The sequence below is a fragment of the Triturus cristatus genome, chromosome 4_1, assembly GCF_964204655.1.
Source record: "Triturus cristatus chromosome 4_1, aTriCri1.1, whole genome shotgun sequence".
NCBI lineage: Eukaryota > Metazoa > Chordata > Amphibia > Caudata > Salamandridae > Triturus > Triturus cristatus.
In genome coordinates, this window is record NC_140585.1 from 742,763,101 (window position 1) to 742,784,570 (window position 21,470).

Genomic DNA, 21,470 nt, shown 5'->3' on the forward strand with positions numbered 1-21,470 from the left:
AGCCTTTCATAGATGCCTCTTCCATCCAGCCATAACATGGAGAATATTGCACATGTACTGCGTAGAGGTAGAGGAGGAGGGTAGGAAAAAGGAAAAAGGAGGAGGAAGGCGATACGTTGGTAATCATCCCCACTAATACCAAGGGGACATCAGCATTTACCATTGAAGCCATGCATTTATTTCCACACTCCCAATAGTTTGCACCCATGTTTCGTGCACATCTCTATTATATATCACCAGACGGACCATGATGCTAGGAACAGCATAGGCCTCTCTCTCTCAAGGGGGTAAAGGGTTACTTGGCCAGGATGAAAGGACAGATTAAACCTACACACGGGCTGCAATGGCAGGCCAGAGATGTGTTTGAAAGGGCTACTTAAGTGGGTGCTACAATAAGTGCTACAGGCACATTAGTATCATTTAATTTACAGCAGGCCTTGGGTACATGTTGTACCACATTACTAGGGACTTATAAGTAAATTAAATGGGCCAATCAGGGGTAGGCCAATTGTACCATGTTTTAATGAGTGAGCACAAGCACTTTAGCACTATTTAGCAGTGGTAAAGTCAACAGAGTCCTAAAGCCAACAAAATGGAAGTTCAGCAGAAACAGGAAGGGAGAAGGCAAACAGTTTGGGGGGAGACCAACCCCTCAAGGCTGTCAGGTCTAACAGCAGTCTATCTTAAACACTATTTCTGGGCAATGCAGAATCCAGCAAAGGAAATGGTGGAGTAAATCAAAAGCATGTATCTTCGGTCTAAGCAGTGTTAAATAGCTTAGACTTACCCCACAGCAATACTTTCACTTCTGAACAGACAAATAGATATATTTTAACATTGGCACACTTCCGATTCTGTCTGAAAGAATATGCAGAAAATGTGTCACATTTTTGACAACTATATTTAAAAAACACCACCTTTAAAACAGGCATTCTTCCCAAACTAGCTAAACCCTCCATTCTCTGAAGCACTTTCATTAAGCCATAGTTCAAGAACAATTAGGGGGTTGGTCCGTCATTTACCCAAAAATCACATGCAAAGCCAGGGAATCTGTCAATTACTGGCAACTCTACGCCTTCTGAAGACAGGAATTCCTACTTACACATAGTCACATATTGGGAGTTATACAGAGAGGGAGAAACCTCAAGAGAAGATCAAATTTTGGCCAAGGATATATGTTGAGATTCTGGGTTTTATAACTAATCACCCACTTTCCAATCGACCCAACTTGGGGATTCACATTGAAAGAATAAGAATAGGTTTAGTGTGGACCCTGGAACCATCCAGATGTCAAGGTATTCAAAGTAGATCCACCTTCTAAGCAGTAGCATTGTCACAATTTATAACATTCAATCATTCAATCAGGGTTGGTATAGCGCAACTACTCACCTGTGAGAGTCTCAAGGCGCTGGGAGGGAGGGGTGGTGGCTCTGTTGAGTGCTGGGATCATCCGAAGAGCAAGGTCTTGAGGTCCTTCCTGAACTTGGACAGTGTGGGGGCTTGCTGGAGGTGAAGGGGGAGGTCATTCCAGGCCTTGGATGCAAGGTAGGAGAAGGACTTTCCTCCTGTTCTGGTCCTGTAGATGTGTGGGATGGTGACCAGAGAGAGGTTGGCTGATCGCAGGTGTCTTTTGGGTGCGTGGAAGGGGAGGGGGTTGTTCACGAGGGGGTTGTTCATGTATGTTAGTCCGGTGTTGTGCATGGCCTTGTATGCGTGGGTGAGGAGTTTGAAGGTGATTCTTCTTTCGACTGGGAGCCAGTGGAGATCGCGGAGGTGTTGGGTGATGTGGCTGCATTGGTGTCAAGGTTTTATTGCAAACTCCCAGGATTGGTACATTGCTCAAATGGGTCCACCTCTCAATTGCGCCACTCTCTGATGCTATAATAGCACAGAGGGTTGGAATGATTAAGCGAGGGAAGGAAAGGACGGGGACTGCAGGGAGGGAGACCTAAAACACAAGAAACACAGTTAATTGCCTGTTCAATGTCCACTGTAACTATACTACAAGATGTAACTAACTGTAAAGGAAAATAACACGAAGCTTTGTAAACATTATTTTCGTGAGTTGACTTATACTCTGAAGACTATCGAAAGATAAGAAAACACCAATCAGCATATAGTGAAACAAACCATAAGTAAGAACCACACACACTCACTCCAATCGTTACCCACCACAATAAGGAATTGATCTTGCATCACAGGGGAGGTTGAGTACACGACACACACCACTATCCCCTGTTAATAAGGAAAACATAAGAACAAACATAAAGTATTGTCGATGTCATCTCTTCAAGGTTAAACGTTTAGAACAGGCATTGATCTCCTGCCCCTCACAATGTTGACTGTTTAAGCACAGCCCAAATATCCATGTGGCCCGTTCATAGGATGAATCGTCATGGAAATCAAAGTTCACATACAAACATAATGAAGCACCCCGTACACCTAGGGCCTCATGTAGGTAGCATACCAGTTACCACTTCTTAAATACCGAACGTTACCGAATCGGTATTTAAGAAGTGGTAACTCGTATGTAGGTAATGAGTCGGTAATTTTTACCGATTCGTTACAATTCGGTAATTACCGAATCGGTATTTACCGATTCGGTAATGAGGCATATCTTCCCATTGAGAGGAAGGTATGCCTCATTACCGAATCGGTAAATACCGATTCGGTAATGGTGGAGAACATGCAAGGGTGGCAGGGTGTCACATTGACACCCTGTTGCACCCCTGATACGGCCATGTGTGCACATGTGGCACACATACATGCCCTAAGGGCATGTATGTCTGCCACATTGCACACTGCTAAGCGCTTCAAAATGCTTACACACATCCATTAATTATTTACCACCAACTATTAGTTGGTGGTAAATACCGACTCAAAACATCACCCACACACTCCCCCTACATCTCATTTTTGTATTCGGAATTTACCGAATCGGTAAAATTACCGATTCGGTAATTTTACCGATTCGGTAAATTACCGAATTCAAAAATGATCCCCCTACATACCAAAAGCCAAAATACCGGTCAGTAACGGTATAATTACCGAAAATCGGCCGTTACCGACCGGTATTTGGCGATCTACATGAGGCCCTTAATGTCTTATGAGTGTATCTAATCAGGAAGTTCTTAGAGTTAGCCAAAAGGACTCTGAAGAGGCTTGATACCTTCTCAAGCCTTACTATAGCCAAGACTGGTGACTGCGTCACCCTTACCGCTCTTGCAGAGTAACAGATGTCCAGCGTCTCCGCTCTCCTCGTTTATGCCTCTGCTCCGGTCTAAGCTCCAAACAGATTACGCAGCAAGGAACTGGCTCACCCTCCCTGTATTTGTTCTTCCGGGTATTGTGTCGCGTCATCAGTGTGCACATGTGCCACTGACGCTGCGGGAATGATGGCAGTTGTGGTCCTGGCGAGAGATGTATCTCACACGCTTATCGCCCTCGCTCACAGCTCCGACGCCAGAGTTCAGGGGAGCGTGACAGTTGGGGGATGTCGAGAATCAGTCTAGCTGCGGCGTTCTGGATGGCCTGGAGCTTGCGAAGGAGTTTCTTGTTGATTCCTGCATAGAGCGTGCTGCCTTAATCTAGTCTGCTACTGATGAGAGTGTGCGTGGTGGTTTATCGAGATTCAGATGGGATCCATCTGAACGTCTTTCGAAGCATGCGGAGGGTGTTGAAGCAGGTCAAAGATACGGCATTGGTCTGGCGGTTCATTGTGAGCGATGAGTCCAGTATGATGCCCAGGTTTCGTGCATGGTCCGTCAGGGTGGGGGGATTTCCTACAGTGGGGGGGGGCACCAGGAGTTGTCCCATGTGGAGGGGGTAGAGCCCAGGATGAGGACTTCTGTTTTTTCCAAGGTGAGTTTCAGGCAACTGTTCTTCATTCAGGTGGTGGTGGCTTTCATTCCTTTTTGGAAGTTGTGTTTGCTGATGTTGGGTTCATTGGTGAGGGAGAGGATAAGCTGGGTGTTGTCGGTATAAGTGAGCCCGTGGTTCTTGATGATGGTTGCGTAAGGGGCCATATAGATGTTGAAGATAGTGAGGCTGAGGGAGGAGCCCTGGGGAACTCCTCAGTTGGTCTCTGTTGTTTCTGAGAGGTAGGGTGGGAGTCTGACTCGCTGAATTCTGCTGGTGAGGAATGAGCAGATCCAGTAATCGTGGAGTCTGGTGGTTGGGGTGTGATGTGAGACGGTGTTGAAGGCAGCCAAGAGGTCCAGGAGGATGAGGGCTGCCATTTCGCCCCGGTCTAGGAGGGAGTGGATGTCGTTGCTGTCAGCGAATAGGGTGGTCTCGGTGCTATGGTTGCATAGGAATCCGGATTCCTAGATGTCCAGGACATTGTTAGCTTCGATGAAGTTTGCTAGCTGGGTGTTGATGGACTTTTCAATGACTTTGGCTGCGAATAGAAGGAGGGAGATGGGCCTGAAGTATTTAAGGTCTGTGGGGTCAGCGGAGGGTTTCTTCAGGAGGTGGTTGACCTTGGCGTGTTTCCAGTAATTGTATTATAATACTTTTCAAAGGTAGTGTTTCAGAAAAAAATATTGATTAGTCATAGTACACCTTTTAATTCAAAATACATGTTGTAAGACTCTAGGAGTAAAGACTATCCAATCATCCATGTGGACAGGTACAACTAATTGCTTAAGCACATTGCCAGAAAACCACTGAAGAAGACAGGATAGCTTCTGACAGAGTACTTACATTGGCTTTTTTCTCTGTTCTGTGTTCACATTTTCTCCTTTTGCTATGAAGTATTCAACCTGTTAACCAAAACGAAAAATAAGCATTTAGTTAATGGTATGGGTTCTGTGATATTTTGGAATACATTGACTAAAGAGGCATCACAACCTTATGTAAAACAAACATCTCATATGTTTTATATGATTCTTCTTAAGAAATGTGAAGAGCTGGGAGCTCAGAATGTTTGCATGGATAGATGGGGCAATGCAAATAGCTCTGAAAATGTTTCACGGGGGGTTAATGCAGCCTAACTTAGTTATTACTAGTAGGCTTCACAGTTCACGTTGGCAAATCAATGGTTGAAGACATCCCCACCAATGATTATGGCAACCTAGGTAGAAAAAGGTATTATGGGGCTAAAGTGATTTGTTAGCTGCTTGTGTAGCAGGCAGACTACTCCCTGAGGTGCTAATGCTATTCTTTAATGCTAAGAAGGATGCTATGAATGTATCTGGATGGAAGCAAAGGCTCAACATGCAGTGCCTTTATGGACTGGGAGGGCCCTTAAGGAGGTAAAGTTTTCAGAGATGTGACCAGATAGGCATCTCCAAGTTAAGTAATTTATTGGAAAATAACTCAATCAAGTTAATCGGTAGCCTAAAGAATGACTATGAACATGGTCACAAGAACATTTTATAACTTATAAAATGTTCTAAATTATAAGTGATGCATGGCAAAGGAAAATAGTTACTTAAAAGAAAGCTGGGAGGTCATCGAGTTTCCTCATTCAAAACTAGTTTGATGCTGGAGAGGATTGAAACTAAACCAATAGCAGGCATTTATTTGTAAATGGTAATTGATAAACTGGCTATCTTATCATGCTAATAGAGAACTGGCAGCTTGTGGTGAGCTTCTATAAGAGGCTAACTCAAGTGAGGCATTCATTTTTCTCGGTGAGGTGAAACAACAAGCTAACAGCTAACCTGTGATTGGTGGAACTGAACATGCAGCACAAGAAATACAACACAAGAATGAAATTATATGTGATCGGTTGGGCGAGCAGTCCAATTTGCCTGCAATGTGAGATGGAGGGTGGAACAATCTTAGACTCATTGTTGGGAGTGTTATTAAATAGGTCGGGACAATCTGAAAAAATAATTTGGTATGTACTGGGGTGGAGTCTGCCCTTGGAACCTATGTTGGCCCCCCCAGAGAACTTCAGGGAAAATGAACTTCATGTATATCAGAACCTATGGTTGTCCCTTTGGCTGCCTTGTGGGAACTAGCGAGAGCATGGGGGTGGACAGCACCATCCACAGTGTAAAACAGGCAAAGAAGCATTATCAATGCATGAACACGGAGAAAGTAGTTCAGTAGAGGAGTGGATGTCGTCAAAAGTATAAGATGAACTGGAGACCCTTGTGGGCCCGTTTTAAAATTGAGACTATTAATAAAAGTATTCAAGAAATCAGGACATGAGATTGGTTGGTCTAGAAGGGGATCACAATAGCTGAGGCTAGTATTTGGGGGTTGTGGAGAGGGAAGCATTGGCTCATTTAAACATTGCTCCACTACCTTTACATGTGTGTAATTTTTTTGATGAGATTTTGTTTTGTCTTTTTGATTTTGTTTTCTCAAGAACATTTTAATAAAGTAAGGTAAAAAGAAATGGAAAGAGAAACCATTGCCAACTATTTATTTTGCTATTGTAATATTGGAGTATACAGTGTTCATGAACTGAAAAGAAGCATGCATCGATGTAGTAGATGGTTGAGTATCTTTCTTATAATATTTTCTGTAAAAAATGCAGCCTACATATATATAGGCATGCTCGCTTGACTTGATTTGACTTTTAAATAATAATGAAACTACTTCCTGCATCCTAAGGTGGATTTTAGATTTTGAAGCCAAGCATCAAGCCAGGTAACTGGTGGGAAATGCAAACCTTTTCTCCAGAAACCTTGCTATCAAGCATAATTTGCAGACTGGTAGATGAGATTGTTTAATGAAGCATACTCTACACTCATACTGGCTCATACTCCTACTGGCTGCATTCACATATGATGCTTATAAAATAGAAACTGAAGAAACAGATTCAAATGATAGCAGTTGAATGTCTTATAAGAATCAAGGAAACATATGCAAAAGTATGCAGACTCTAACGAGAGGATAAAAAAGCAACATACCTCCAGCTGACAGTAAAGTGAGCTGAAGAGCCAACGAACCAACGAACAGACTGGAAAATCATTGGACATTGCAGAGTAGCCCAGTTAAATTGTAGGAGTTTCAAGATATTGTGAAATGGAGTCTGAACACAAGAAGCACACGTTAAGCTCTGTGAAATAAGGAGGTGCCTGTGGACTGTGACTCTCATGAGTCACAATCCACAGGCACCTCCTTATTCATGTACCACTGTCATTGGCACAGGGTGATGGATGAGGCTGTGGGTCAAGTCAGTGCATGCCCAGATTAAGGATTATATGAATGACTCTTGCTGAGAGGCAGTAGCATGGATACCAAATTCAACACTTGATTATTCACTGCTATGGTATAGTAAGCGTGAGAAGCAAAAGGGTCATAAACAAATTCCAGGCAACACTAACGGGGCTCTGGGAGATCATGTCAGCATAGCACTAGCTTTCCTGTCCAATGGAAAACAGAGAGTGCAGCTTCAAGTTAGGAAAAGGAACGAAAGTGCAGATAGTGGTGGAGGGTGGTAGAAGACAATCTATCATACCTATTTTATTAGGAAAGCGGTGTATTGAATAAAAGGGTTTTCGGGTGAATGATAAGACACCAGGTTCTTATTTATATTTTTGCGGGAAGAGGATAGTAAATGCAGAGAGTGGTGAGGGTGTGTAGTAGGTCACCAGGATATTTTTTTTATATTTGAGGTTGTAAGGGAGTTTGTGGTGCTTGGGATTGCGGTATGTCAGGCATTCATTTTTAGGTGGGAGAGTGGAGTGATGGCTAGGTGGAGATGGAGGTGGGTAGCAGAACATCATTTGTAATGTGGCTATGAATGGTGACAGGTGAGGCAAAATTGGCTAGCCTACCGCAAGACTCCTCTAGCCCTACATCTCTGTTGAATACAGGGGCACATAGTTTGGGTGGGACCTACATAACATAAACTTATAGTTGGGAAATATTAAACAGTGGGAATGTTTTTCACCTCAGAGTTCCGAGTGGCATCATAGACAACTCAAGCTTTGCCCTCGCTGTCCATTTGGTGTCACACAGAACATCTGAGTGAAAACCTCCCCCGTAGTCACTGCAACCCATCTGCAATACTATGTATCTAGTATGTGAAAGTTGGACATCCTTTTTTATTTGCAATTATTTTATAGTGGGAACCAAGACCTCTAGTGGCCAGTGCTCCTTATAGAGGCAAACGTTCAAGAACAATATCCTGCTGCAATATATCCTAGTTAGGTCCAAGAAAGAGTCCTTTGCTAAGACAGAAAGAAGGAGTGTTAAGTGTGGAGATGTTTAGTGATACTTTTAGAAATGTTATTGCATTCTTGTCTTTGTCTGCCAAGAGGTTTCTGGGATCAGCAGAAAGAATGATAATAAAAGATCAATACTCCAGGGCAGTGGTTCCCAAACATTTTAGAACCACGACCCGCATTTTTGAATGACAAACATATGCGACCCACCTACCTTTATTTAACAGGAGGAGGGGGGATTCTCGAATTTAACTAAAGCACCTTATGGTAGTGCATTGTCATTTACAGAAAGCACATTTTCTATTGAAATAGTCATTAAACTTGCATAGACATACAGTTTTCCTTTTTAAACTATACAACATACAGCATTCAAACGATATTGTGTGGAATTTGAGTTTATGTGAATATTTATCATTTGTTTATCACCAATTACAGCGTCTTTATTTGTTTTGATCCAGCAGACTTTGGAATTACAAAAAAAAATTCTTCATTTTTTTTTTCCTAACTGTTGAATGCATGCAGTTAATTTACTGGTGTTTACATTTTGTGTGTTGCAAAAAAAAGAACATCCTAAGATTGTCATATAATTCACTTTAAAAACCCCACTCACTTTGCAGTCAGAAAAAAGTACATACAAATCCCATGTTAAAAGAATAATTAGCAACTTGTCAGAAGACATGGCCTGACATTAGACCTCTGCCATTGAAGCACTGCAGATGTGACCAAAAAACACAGAATTTCAAGGAATTTTAATTTATTGCTCAGACTGTCCCAACCCACCAAAATCGGCTCGCGACCCATAGTTTAGGAAATACTGCACCAGAACAAATTGTCTCTGTACCTATTTCCTGCAAAGTATCTTTCACTGAGGCATTTTGTAATAGCAAGTAAGGATAAATGCAGAAAACATTTTGGAAGACGTCATAATATTCACTTGAAAGTCTTAATGTGAACAGAATGTAAAAGGTTTCCATAAACCTTTGTGAAGGTTCCAGAGAAAAAACTTGTCAGACCAAAGAACATGTTGCCTCCCTACTTCTTCCTCTGAATGATCGATCACAAGAACGTTGATTCAAAATATCAGATTCGGTGGGATTGTTCGGTGCACCTCTTTTATGTTCCAGATTACGATGTTTGGTTGTGGTTCTCCCCACCTAACATTTTTTTGGCGCATAACACGTTTTAATGAATACGTTACAGTTGCTTCTACCTTATGCTACATATAAATGTTTTTGTTTAAAGGTTAGTTGTGTTACTTTGTTACAATACGTTATATTATTTTGTGTTATTAATTGTTATGTTATGAGCATTTCTATTAATCGGTGACTGTTTCACTGAGATGAATGTCAATGCAGTCAACATATTGACGTTTTACTATATGTTGAAAAGAAGCAAGCTGCAATATACATTCAGACAATGTTGAAGCTGATTTCTGTCCCTCGGTGGATTCAATCCTGTGCCTTGTTTTGGTTGTTTAGAGCTCTCAGATCAAAATTCGGATTTATGGCAGTAAGAAGAGAGTAAGCATTTTGCAAAGTAACATCGTGGCGTCCAATGGCCTCCTGCACATCATTGATAAAGCTATTGACGACGTTGAGCCAACTCTGGAAGGCAACACCGAGGTGAAGCATTTTAGCTATTTTGGCGGCATCTTTTTGTTCAGATGTTTTATTATTGCTTATATGCGCTTTACTTTTATCCTGGCTAATCAGTGTAATGCAACTTGTGAATATTGGACATGGTGACATCTATATGTATGTGTGTGTACATATATATGTTTTGGCAAAAGCACTATACTGGTTTAAGATGTGGTTAAGAATAGTCACTGATCAGAGCGTTGTTGGCTTGGCATGTTAGGATCTGTAGGTAGAACACAATTCACAATTCAGCAAAAGCTGTGGGAGTAAAGAACAAAACAACCTAAGTGAAGAATTCATAAATTGGGAAGATGAATAGTAAGTCCCTTCTTTTGTGATTCGTTCTTCCTATTCGATGTTTAAGGAGAAAATGGTATTGAAACAGAGACATAAAGAAGGGCTTCATGAAATGTGTTCACTTAGGGCCAGATTTAGAGTTTGGCGGACCAGGCTACTCCGTCTTAAACGTGACGGATATTCCGTCGGCCTTATTACAAGTCCATTATATCCTAGGCCACGTGTGATACGGCGGACAGGATAGCTGCCCGGTTTGTGATGGAGTAACCTGTCCACCAAACTCCTTATCAGGCCCTAAGTGCTGAAATCTGAAAGATGATATAGGTGAGTTAAATTAAACTGTCTAGGGCAAGTTGGTGTGTTTCATGAATTTTGATGAATTTGACGTTGCACGAGTTTATTGATATGGAGCTTCTTGTTACAAAACGTGGAATTACAATAATATGAATATATATGTGAGGGCTCATTATCTCCAGTTAAGCTTCTCAACATCCCTGAGATTGAATCAAAACACAATTACATGTCTAACTTTTCAGTGATAAATAAATATATATATATAATATATATATATAGAGAGAGAGATATAGATGTATATATCTGTCTCAACATTCCTCTCTTTAATATTATAATCATAACACAAAATAGGACATACAATAGTGTTTCAATGGCATCAATGAACACTCACACTTATGTTTTTCATGACACAACATTACTTATGCCTCCTGTAGGAACAGTTGAGAAAGTCGAGCCCATTATAACCTAATGAGCCAAGATGCCTCAAGGTGTTAGCATGTTTTACAAGTACATGAGACAATCAGTGACTGTGCTCCATAAAATATCTGATCTCCATAAACAGAGTGAGTTTCAATATATACTCCATCCCAGTCTTGCTTGATGACATTCCTTATTTACCGTCTCCATTGTCCCATGCAGCCCGCTCTCTTACAAGCTCCCGAAGCAGGATTTGGGTAACATTCTTGGAACACTCTTCGTATAATGGTACATCATTGAAACAACTTTTCATCTCAGGCTCTCTTTGATGATGAGTGGTACGTGACTGTTTAATACCACTATGTAATGTTTGTACCACTTTGTTCCTGTTTCATTAATAGTTATTGCCCCCTTACATCTTGATAACCACATCTGCCATTCAGCACCAAAAGGCAGCTGGATGCGAAAGAGAGTGTCCACATGTTGGCCTCTTATTGTTTCCTGTACGTCAGGATAACCTCAGAGCCACTACCCAGTACCCTGCTACCCATCTCTTCACCAGTTTCACCTGCTATTGTCATGGGATCACCAGGTACCATTGCAACTGAAATCTCTGTACTCATTTTGAATGCCAGTTGTACAAACCAATCCTGTTTCTACAATATGTAAGTAAGTAAGTTTATTGCATGGTTAATAAAAACCATTTCATATGAAGCTCAAACGTGCTAACAATTCATGCAACATATCATACGACTTCTGTTAAAAAGAGGAATAAATATATGAAGTGTAAATCATCTGATCTTATGGGTAGGGCATGATCTGTCATTTTTTTGAGCTGTGGTTCTTTTTTGCTTGTTCTCCAACTACATTGATAAACACAATTTCATATGGAGCTCCAAAGTGCTAACAATTCGTGCAACAGATCATACTAATGTCTGGTTAAAAAAGAGGAATAAATACATGGAGTGGCATGAGGTGGAGCTTGCAGTGATTCTCGGTGGCGTGGCGCCGGAGACAGAGGTGACCAGGCTGCATCCCTGATTTGCCTGGAGTTACGAGCGGAGCGGAGTGCACGCGGGCTCTGAGGCGTCTATGAGGTGATCAGGCCGCTTAATTGTCATGGCGGCGCTGAGGCGGTGTGTCAGGCCCGGAGAGCTCGCCTTCGACATGCATTCAGGAGCACGTAATCCGCCCAGGAAGATTTTACATTGCGGCGGTAAGCACAGCAGGAGGAGACGCAGGGACATATACGTTGTTCTTTGGAGGTGGGCGGCTGGGGCGCCCTGTGTATGCCGGCCTTAGCTGAGGTGCCCCTCTTTCTCCTATAAGCGATACCAGGATGGAGGGGATGGCTGTGCAGGGAGCGCGCAGCTTTGTGGACATGTAGGAGGATTGGGTCGGCGGGGCCGCAACATTACCGCATAACGGGAGGATCGCTGCCCCCATCGGCGCGGATCAATAAGCGCTGGTGTAGCGGCGGCGTATTGAGCGCTTGATGTAACTTGATGTAACTCACTGCGGTGGGTTGGGATGCCATAACTGCGTGGATGACCAGGGTTGCCACAGGTTCCCGGCGGCCCGGCGGCCACCGAACAGAGCCAGCTGCGTCCTCAGTCTTTCCTGCAGAGGCGGCAGTACCCACCCAGTCACGATTGGCTGGTGGCGTGCAGTACCGAGAGGTGAAGGACTCTGTGGGACTTTGGTGATCGCCCTGCGGTGACTTGGTGCAGGTTGGGGGCGTAGTCACTGCTACTCCCGCATCGGACCGCAAAGGTTGAGTAGGTCCTAGTGCTATAACAAGGCCTCGCGTGACGGGGTGGACTGCACGGTTTCCCCTGGCCCTGCGCGTTACCCCAGGACGGTTTTCCTCTCTCTCAAGTGTCATAATGGGGAAAACAGACGCACGACAACCACGCCTCACGTTTGAGGCTAAGAAGAACACCCGGCAGCCCTTGATGGACGATTATAGCGGGTCGGAAAGCATACAACAAGATCGGCCAACAGAGTCAGGTGAGGACTTGAAATCCATGTTGGTGGAGGTTCGACAGGGATTTGAGACTATAGCAGACAAGATGGACACGCTAACAACTCGCATGGATGCCATTGCTAATAAAATCAAAGGGCACGAAACTCGACTAAAAGATGCCGAACAGTGAATTTCCGAGACCGAAGATCATACAGCTTGCATGCAAACCACAGTTACACAAATGGATAAGCTGTTAAAAATTATAGCGGGCAAGAATGAGGACATAGAGGCGTGCAGTAGACGAAACAACATACGCCTCCTAGGAATACTATCATCGCGCGCCTCCTAAATTATAGAGATAGAGATACCGCTTTAAGAGTGGCCAGAGAGAAAAAACAACTGCAATATGAGGGAGTGACCTTCACCATGTACCCGGATTTCACACTGCACATGCAAGAGGAGCGGCGTAAGTTTCTTTCAGTCAAGCAAAAACTGAGACAAGCCAACCTAGACTATGCCTTACTCTATCCAGCTCGTCTCCGCATCTCATATCAGGGAACTCACACGATCTGCAATACGCCTCAGCAAGCGGAACACTTCCTCAAAAAGTTCAAGAAACACAAGAACGTGTCTCATGCCCCATCAGACTCTCCAGGAACACGGACATTGGATGTGGAATGAGACCTAGCAAGGACGGCTGGTGGGTTATGGGTACACCTTGCTGCTGGCTACTATATGCAGCATTATAACACTGTGGCAGGAGACTTCAAACTGATTCCTGATGTTCAAGGGACATAGCATGTCAGAAGATCTGCTCAGACTAATTAGGACACACAATGTGTTAACGCCGGGCAGCTTCCCCGGGAAATTGGTCACTGACGTCGGCCACCTGGACAGGCTGGAGGTACACGTGGGCCACCCAGCAGCATATCCCCATAAGGGTGTACCCATTCTGTTTCTTTCACACTGTTTGTTTTTGCATTTAGTTGTCTTCATTTCAGAGCTCCTCTGGGATCGGTTGGAGCCTTGTAATGTAATAGTAGGTTTTTTGGGCATTGGGGAGGGGGGTGGGATGGATGAACCTGGCATAATTGGGATGCTTCAGTGGGTGGGGGATGGGAAGGGGGGGAGTTCTATGTTTTGATATCCATGGCAGGTACATCATGCTCCGGCAGGGGGATTGTTTCACCCAACTGTTCTGGAATACTGTTGCATTTGTATGGCATGTATTTCGAAGTGAATGGTGGCAGAATGGCTACGGGAGATGAAAGCACACTGAAGATAATGTCATGGAATGTCAGGGGGCTGGGAGATTCGAGGAAACATAGGCAGATTTTGGCATACTTGGACCGCCAGCAGATACAGGTAGTGTTTTTACAAGAGACACACCTCAACCCGAGAATCCCTACCACGTTTGCTAGCAAATGGGCCGGTACGAGATTGTTTGCTTCCTATTCATCATATACCCGAGGTACAGCTATATTGATAAAAAAGCAAACACCATTTATGCTGGCTGGGGTGATGGAGGACCCCAATGGGAGATATGTGATAGCATGGGGGCAGATGGGTGGGGAGTCGATTACCCTGGCAAACTGCTTTGACCCCAATGTGGATACACCTACGTTCTTCACTACGGTGTGGGGGAAAATACTTGATGCTGGATCCACTCATATCATATGGGGTGGTGACTTTAATGTGGCCTTACAACCGAACTATGACCATTCTAACCCTGCACCACATCATTATAACCATTCCCAAGGGGTGCTACAGGGAATCATGGAGGAGGGAGGACTACTAGACAGTTGGCTATTCTATCGGCCACAGGGCAAAGAAGGAACACACTTCACGTCACATACGGGATCATGGGCACGTATTGACTATTGTTTATTGTCGCGGGGACAGGGTTCCACTATCTGTAATGTTACTCACCCTGCTAGGGCGTTTTCCGACCATTGTCCCGTGAAGCTAACATTGGCGATGCATGGGTACGCTAGGCCCCGCCCATGTTGGAGATTGCAGCCGCATGCACTGCTGGATGCAGCCTTCCAGACCGAGTTGGGAGAGGAAATCAAAGATTTCTTCGCTAGAAATAATGGGTCTGTGGAAAGTGTGGAGGTAATATGGGAGGTGTTTAAGGTCACCATCAGAGGGTACTGTATATCCAAGAGCTTTGGAGTCCTTAGGGACATACAGAGAATAGTCTATAAATTAGACTGGGAACTGAAAACACTGGAGAGGAGGATGGGTAGGGGTGACTCAGGGCAGGCCCAGAAAGAGTTTCGAGCCAAACTGTCAGAATACGAAGAGGCTGCGGCGAGAGAGGTGAAATTCAAAGGTCGCTACTGGGTGGCTCGCAAATATAGTGAAGGGGAACGGCCTGCGAATGCTCTGGCAGAGGTAGCGAGATGTCCCCGATTCCAGACTCATGTATTAGGCCTGGGGAGCTTATATATCGTGACACGCCTGACATACTTGAGACATTTGTGGCGCACTATAAGGCACTGTACACGTCACAACGGTATGGCGCTGTGGAGCTCGACGACTTCCTGGGGGATGTGGCGCTCGGGTGGCTAAGTGACACGCAACGGGGGTTCCTCAGTTTACCTTTCAAAATAGATGAAATTAGGGAAGCTATAATGCAACTCAAAAAAGGGAAGGCGCCAGGGTCCGATGGGATTCCCGCCGAATTCTACAAGAGCTATATAGACATAATGGCGCCGGTCCTCAAGGAGGTATATGAGGAGTCCCTGGAAGCTGGGATACTCCCCCCTTCGATGAGGGAAGCGCTGATTACATCTCTCTTAAAACCCGGGAAATCCCCCAACTCCTGTGGCTCATATCGCCCATTGTCGTTGATTAACTGTGACACCAAAATATTGGCCAAAATACTAGCTAATCGCCTCACTCTTCTTCTGGATAAGCTTGTACTCCCTGATCAATCAGGATTTGTTCCTGGTAGAACCACCTCCCATAATCTTCGTACCCTGTTCTCTCTGCTTCAGACAGTGGCACCACATTTTCCGGTGGCTGCGGTTTTTCTGGACGCCACTAAGGCATTTGATTCCCTGGAATGGGATTACCTATTTGAGGTGTTGCGGCGTATGGGATTCCCACTGTTATTCATATCTTGGATTAAACTATTATACTATTAACCCACAGCTAAAATATTGATCAATGGGCATATGTCTTCTCCATTTACTATCTCGAGGGGCACCCGTCAAGGGTGTCCGTTATCACCCCTTTTATTCGCCATAGCAGTCGAACCTCTGGCCTCTAGGCTGTGGCAGCGCCACCAAGATAAGGCATTCCGTTGCTGTCCACGCCAGATATTCTCCTCATATGCGGATGATATGACCTTATATATTAGGGACCCCCAACACAATCTCAATCCGGTACTGAGGGAGTTCATAGTGTTCGACCATTTGTCTGGTATCAATATTAACTGGGGGAAGTCCCAAGTTTTTCCTCTGACGCCAGCGGTATCCAAATTCCACCTTGACTTTCCGTTGGAGTGGTGTGACACGGACCTTCGTTATCTAGGCATACAGGTGGCCAGGGAGAGGGAGGAAACGATCCGGCTCAACTATGGGACAGCTATCACACGTCTTCAAAACAGGGTCACGCGTTGGATATCGCTGCCTCTGTGTATGGCGGGATGGGCCTCCCTTATAAAAATGATTGTGCTTCCACAATTCTTATATCTTTTTTTAAATATACCATATCATCCTGGGCCTTTTTTCTTCAAAACTCGACGCGCTGAACTTAGCAGGCTCCTCTGGGGAGGGAAGCAACCATGGCTCAGATGGGCCATTCTCACCAAACCGTACGAACAGGGTGGGTTTGACATTCCGGACTTTGAAGTTTATTATTGAAGCGCACAAGCTCATTATGCTCATTATACAGAGAGGACCATTACGTTGTCGCTGCTAACCTTGAAACACTGCTGCTCGTTTTTTTAACTTTCTAGTATTTTTAGATCATTTCGCTTTTTAACATTTAGATTGTATTTGTATTGTAATTGTGCCACTTTATTTTCTCCATCCCCCCTCATGTTCGCACTGCTCGCACATTAAAACTAAAACCCACAAGACTCCCCATTTGGGTGTTTTACATGCAGTTTCTGCTCCCGACCGCCATCTTGTGTGTGTGTTGGTGACGCTTCAAGGACGCCTCTGGGGTTAGCGTTCTAGTGGCTACACGAGTTATCTGCCACACACTATTTAGGTGAACAGTATGCAAGCGTGCAGCGCATGCGCGCAGAGTCGCGCCGGAGGAGCGCCAGAGGAAAGCCCGTCTGTGCCCGTCCGGGCCCGGACGGGCCTAGGGCCGGCCATCATACCCGTTGTTCCATCTTTGCAGGGTAGTCTCATCAGGTATGCCACGACTGATCTTTTGTCATTGCGACCACCGAAATCGGATGCATGTGGGTTCTTTGTGAAGGATGGGCAACCTTTTGTAAGTTGTAAGGTGTGTAGCTCAGGGCTTGGGGCCCATAAGGCCAGAAAAAAGTTAGAATTTGGTCTGTTGAACTGTAGGTCACTTCCATGCCACTCCACGGAAATTAACTCACTAATTTTGGACTATGATCTTGATATCTTATTTTTAACAGAGACATGGACCACGCCCACTTCCGGCCCAGATATGGTCCGAGCCCTCCCGCCGGGATTTGTGATTTTCCATCTCGACAGACCCATAGGGTGGGGAGGGGGTATGGCTATTCTGTACAGGGATACGCTTAGTTGTAAAGCACAGGAGGCCGGGGTTAAGGACTGCGAAAGCTGTCAATTCTGCATCCGGCTGTCCCCCACGGTCGCTATCTCAGGTCTCCTTGTTTATCGCCCCCCTGGGGCAGTGGCCGGTTTCATTGATTCACTAATGGAATCTGTTACCTGTCTAGCCTCCTCTACTACGAATTTTGTCGTGCTAGGAGACCTGAACCTACATTTTGAGGACTCTTTGGACTTGCCTGCTACTGACCTGCAGTCTGACCTGGGCGCTATGCAGATGAGACGAATTAATTCAGGCGTGACCCATGAAAAGGGTCACCTGCTTGATCCAATTTTTTCTAATATGGAGCAGCTAACCGCCCTACCTCCCCTTGCCCTACCGTGGACAGACCACTTTATGGTTTTAGTCAGCTGGGCTTCTGCGGGTTGGGATCTTCCCACACCCAGGACATTCAGGACGGACAGAGCTTGGTCGAGGCTCCCTATGGATAAATGGGCGGCCCATTTGGAGTCAACATGCCCCCAAGGGGGTTCTGACCCGGTGGATGCGGACGCTAGCTTGGAGAGCTGGTTGAGTAGCTCCTTAGACGTCATTCTTCCAAAGAAAAAGATGCTCATCAGGGATAAGAGAGCGGGCTCGGCCCCATGGTACTCTCCTGAGCTAAGGGCACTGAGAAAGAGCTGCAAAAAGCTAGAACGGGGGTGGAGGAAGGATTGGGGGATAACAAGTAGGAACAAGTATCGCTTAGCCATGAGATTGTACAAGAACGCGATAAGGGAGGCTAAGATCAAATACTTTGATGAAAGAATCTGTAAAGCCACTTGTTCCTCGAGAGAGTCCTTCAAAGTGATGAAAGAGTTGCTAAAAACCCCCGACCCACCGGTTATTCACGACAATGCCCAATGGAAATGTCTGGAGTTGGCTACTTACTTCAATTCCAAAATTGAGACCATCCTACGCTCACTCCCCCATCCAACCGCAGTGGCAGAGCCAACGGCTCAGCATAGGGTAGGAGCAGTGGAGTTGGACCTTTTTGGCCCTGTGTCTGCGGAAGAAGTATTGAGTGTGCTTGGGAAATTGAAGAGTGGCTCCCCCAAGGACCCTGTCCCGATGCGATATTTATAACAGGTAGCGCCGACCATTGTGGCCCCAGTAACCGAGCTGATCAACCTGTCTTTATCGCAGGGAGTGGTGCCACCTGGATGGAAAGGAGCGGTCGTTAAGGCCCTCCTGAAGAAGCCGAGCCTTGACCCCTCTGACCTGGCGAATATTAGGCCGATTTCGCTGCTCCCGGGCGTGAGCAAGATAGCTGAAAGACTGGTCAACTATCGATTATCGAATTTCTTGGAGGCTAATGGCCGTTTACGGGATTCCCAGACGGGATTCCGTCCTGGACAGGGCACAGACACCGCCCTCCTGGCCGTGGTGGAGGAAGCCAGGTGCATTCTGGATTCAGGAGGGTCAGTGGCAGTGATCCTCCTGGACCTGAGTGCGGCTTTTGACACCGTAAATCGCCAGGTACTACTCCAGCGGCTGGAAGGGCTGGGCGTCACTGGGATGGCTTTGAGATGGCTTGCCTCCTTCCTAGGAGGACGGTCATTTGAAGTGTGGGAAGGAAACGAGAAGTCCCCCCCCTTTGCCCTCCAGTGTGGGGTTCCTCAGGGCTCGTCGTTGAGCCCGACCTTATTTAATGTATATATGGCCCCCCTGGAGGATGTGGTGTCTCCGTTCGGCTTTAACATCATTAGCTACGCGGATGATACGCAGATGGTAGTGGGGCTCTCTCAGTTAGAGAAGCAACCAGGGGTGCTTCATTCCTGTCTGGAGGAAGTGTTTAGGTGGATGTCTAATTCATCCCTTAAACTGAATGGCTCAAAGACCGAGCTTATGATCTTAGGTCAATCCTCCTTCTCCCTGTCCCCCAGTAGCTGGCCTGACTGCATGGGAGCTCCTCCCAGCCCGAAGAAGGAGATTAAGAGCCTAGGGGTGTGGCTGGAGCAGGACTTGACGTTAAGAACACACGCCAAAAAGATCGCAGGTGTATGTTTTGGTATGCTCTGGTCAGCCCGCAGGATTCTGTCACTCCTCCCTGAAACCTCCCGTAAGCTGCTTATTCAAGGGCTCATTATTTCGAGGCTGGATTACAGCAATGCACTCTTTTTGGGCGCGCCAGAATCTACATTCAAGAAGCTGCAGCAGGTGCAAAACGCAGCGGCTAGACTGCTGACCAATGTCCCCAGAAGGCAGTCCGCCAAACTGGCACTGAAGGCGCTTCACTGGCTTCCGGTGCGGGAAAGAGTAACCTTTAAAGCACTCTGCATGGCACAGAAGAGTCTGCAGGGGAAGGGTCCAGCGATCCTAAGGAATATGATCCAACCCTATAAAGCAGTAAGGGCTCTCCGTTCGGATCATAAATTCCTCCTCCAGTCTCCTAGAGTAAGGCGAGCCCGTACTGGAGGGAGAAGGTTTTCAGTGAATACGGCCTCCGCTTGGAACTCGCTTCCACTCGTGTTGCGGGCAGAGATCAGTACTCTGCGCTTTCGCAAACTGTTAAAAACTCATCTTTTCCCAGTTTAGTGTGTCATGTGTTGGCGGTGGTGATCTATGGATAGCGCTGGGATGCTCAAGGGTAACCGTGCGCGATATAAAACTCCAAATAATAATAATAATAATAATAATTATGCATACTATTGGATTTATCCCCCTCGCTACATGCCGCAGATAGCCACCGAAGACTGGCCAGCATAAAAGGCATAATTCATGGTCCTGTTTGCACAAGAGCAACACCACCCACTACAGTTACTAGTACAGTTGATGCCTGGCATCGTATAGCTGAACTCCTTTCTATGTCCCTCTTATACTCATTGCGGCTGCCACTCACTTACCATCCTGGGGTGTCCCTGTTACAGGAAACGGGGTTTCAGAACTTATGCAAATGCCTGCATATCACTACCTGGGGAGATCTATTTCATGAGAATAATTTCGTTCTTCAGAACACTTATTTCAGGGGCTGCAACCCACTCCATTGGATATCTTCCTTTATGTGCGCCTGCAACAGGGGATGAGAGCGCTACTTCCGGATTTTCCTCAAGAACCAGCGAACCTTGCTCCCTTGCATAACATGCTGGGATCCACAGAGGGGAAACATCTAGTGTCAGGCCTATATCGGTGTATACGCACCCAACAGGGGATGACCCCTAATACTGCTCGCAGGCATTGGGATGAAGAGCTCGGGCAGGTGTTGACTGATGAACAATGGGACTACTGCTGTGCACAAACATCACAAATCTCGGCCAGTTCTAGATTGCGTGTGATCCATTATAAATTCCTACAGCATTTATATTACACACCTGCAAAGAAGTACCGCTTTAAATTGCAGGATCATGATAGATGCCATAGATACGGTGCGGCAGGGGCGGGCTTTTTACACCTGGCATGGGTATGTCCAGCGATACAGGAATATTGGAAACAGGTCTTTGACGCGCTTGGAAAAATGATAAATATCCCACTGGAAAGTGATCCAATGATGGCCCTCCTGGGCTATACTGCACGGATTCCCAAGTCATATCGGAAATTAATAGCCCTGTCCCTATTGCTCGCCAAACGAAGGATGGCCTGCAGATGGGGTAGAGGGTGGGCCCCTAAGTTCAAGGACTGGTTGGCTGATTTATTGTATTGTCAGGAACAAGTTACTACCTATGCAGAAACACTTCCCAGGGTGTCCAGGCCTAAAGACATATGGGGGCCCCTGCAGCACTATCTTCTTCAGTGTGCTGAAGATGATGGGATCGCATTTACCACTGCTGATATATTACGGGCTGTCAAGGTTTCGGGCTTGCCTTGACGCACTCTAAATGTATGCCCAGGGTTCTTCTTGCGGGGCAATGTGGGGTACGGGTTTTGCACCAGCTCTAACTGGGATATTATGGATTACGATTGAATTGTTTGCCTACGGTTTTAAATGTACTTGCAGATTCCGCCCCGTATCAGTATTTTGTTACA

General features: G+C 45.6%; 1 protein-coding gene across 1 annotated transcript in view; it reads left to right on the forward strand.

Moving 5' to 3' along the window:
* Nucleotides 1-21,470, forward strand: part of LOC146855449 (stabilin-2-like) — a 1,111,419-nt gene that overhangs the window by 293,550 nt on the left and 796,399 nt on the right. Inside the window, exon 13 of the mRNA XM_085653245.1 lies at nt 9,608-9,751. Coding sequence (XP_085509371.1) covers nt 9,608-9,751 — 144 coding nt within the window. The remainder of the gene's footprint in view (nt 1-9,607; nt 9,752-21,470) is intronic.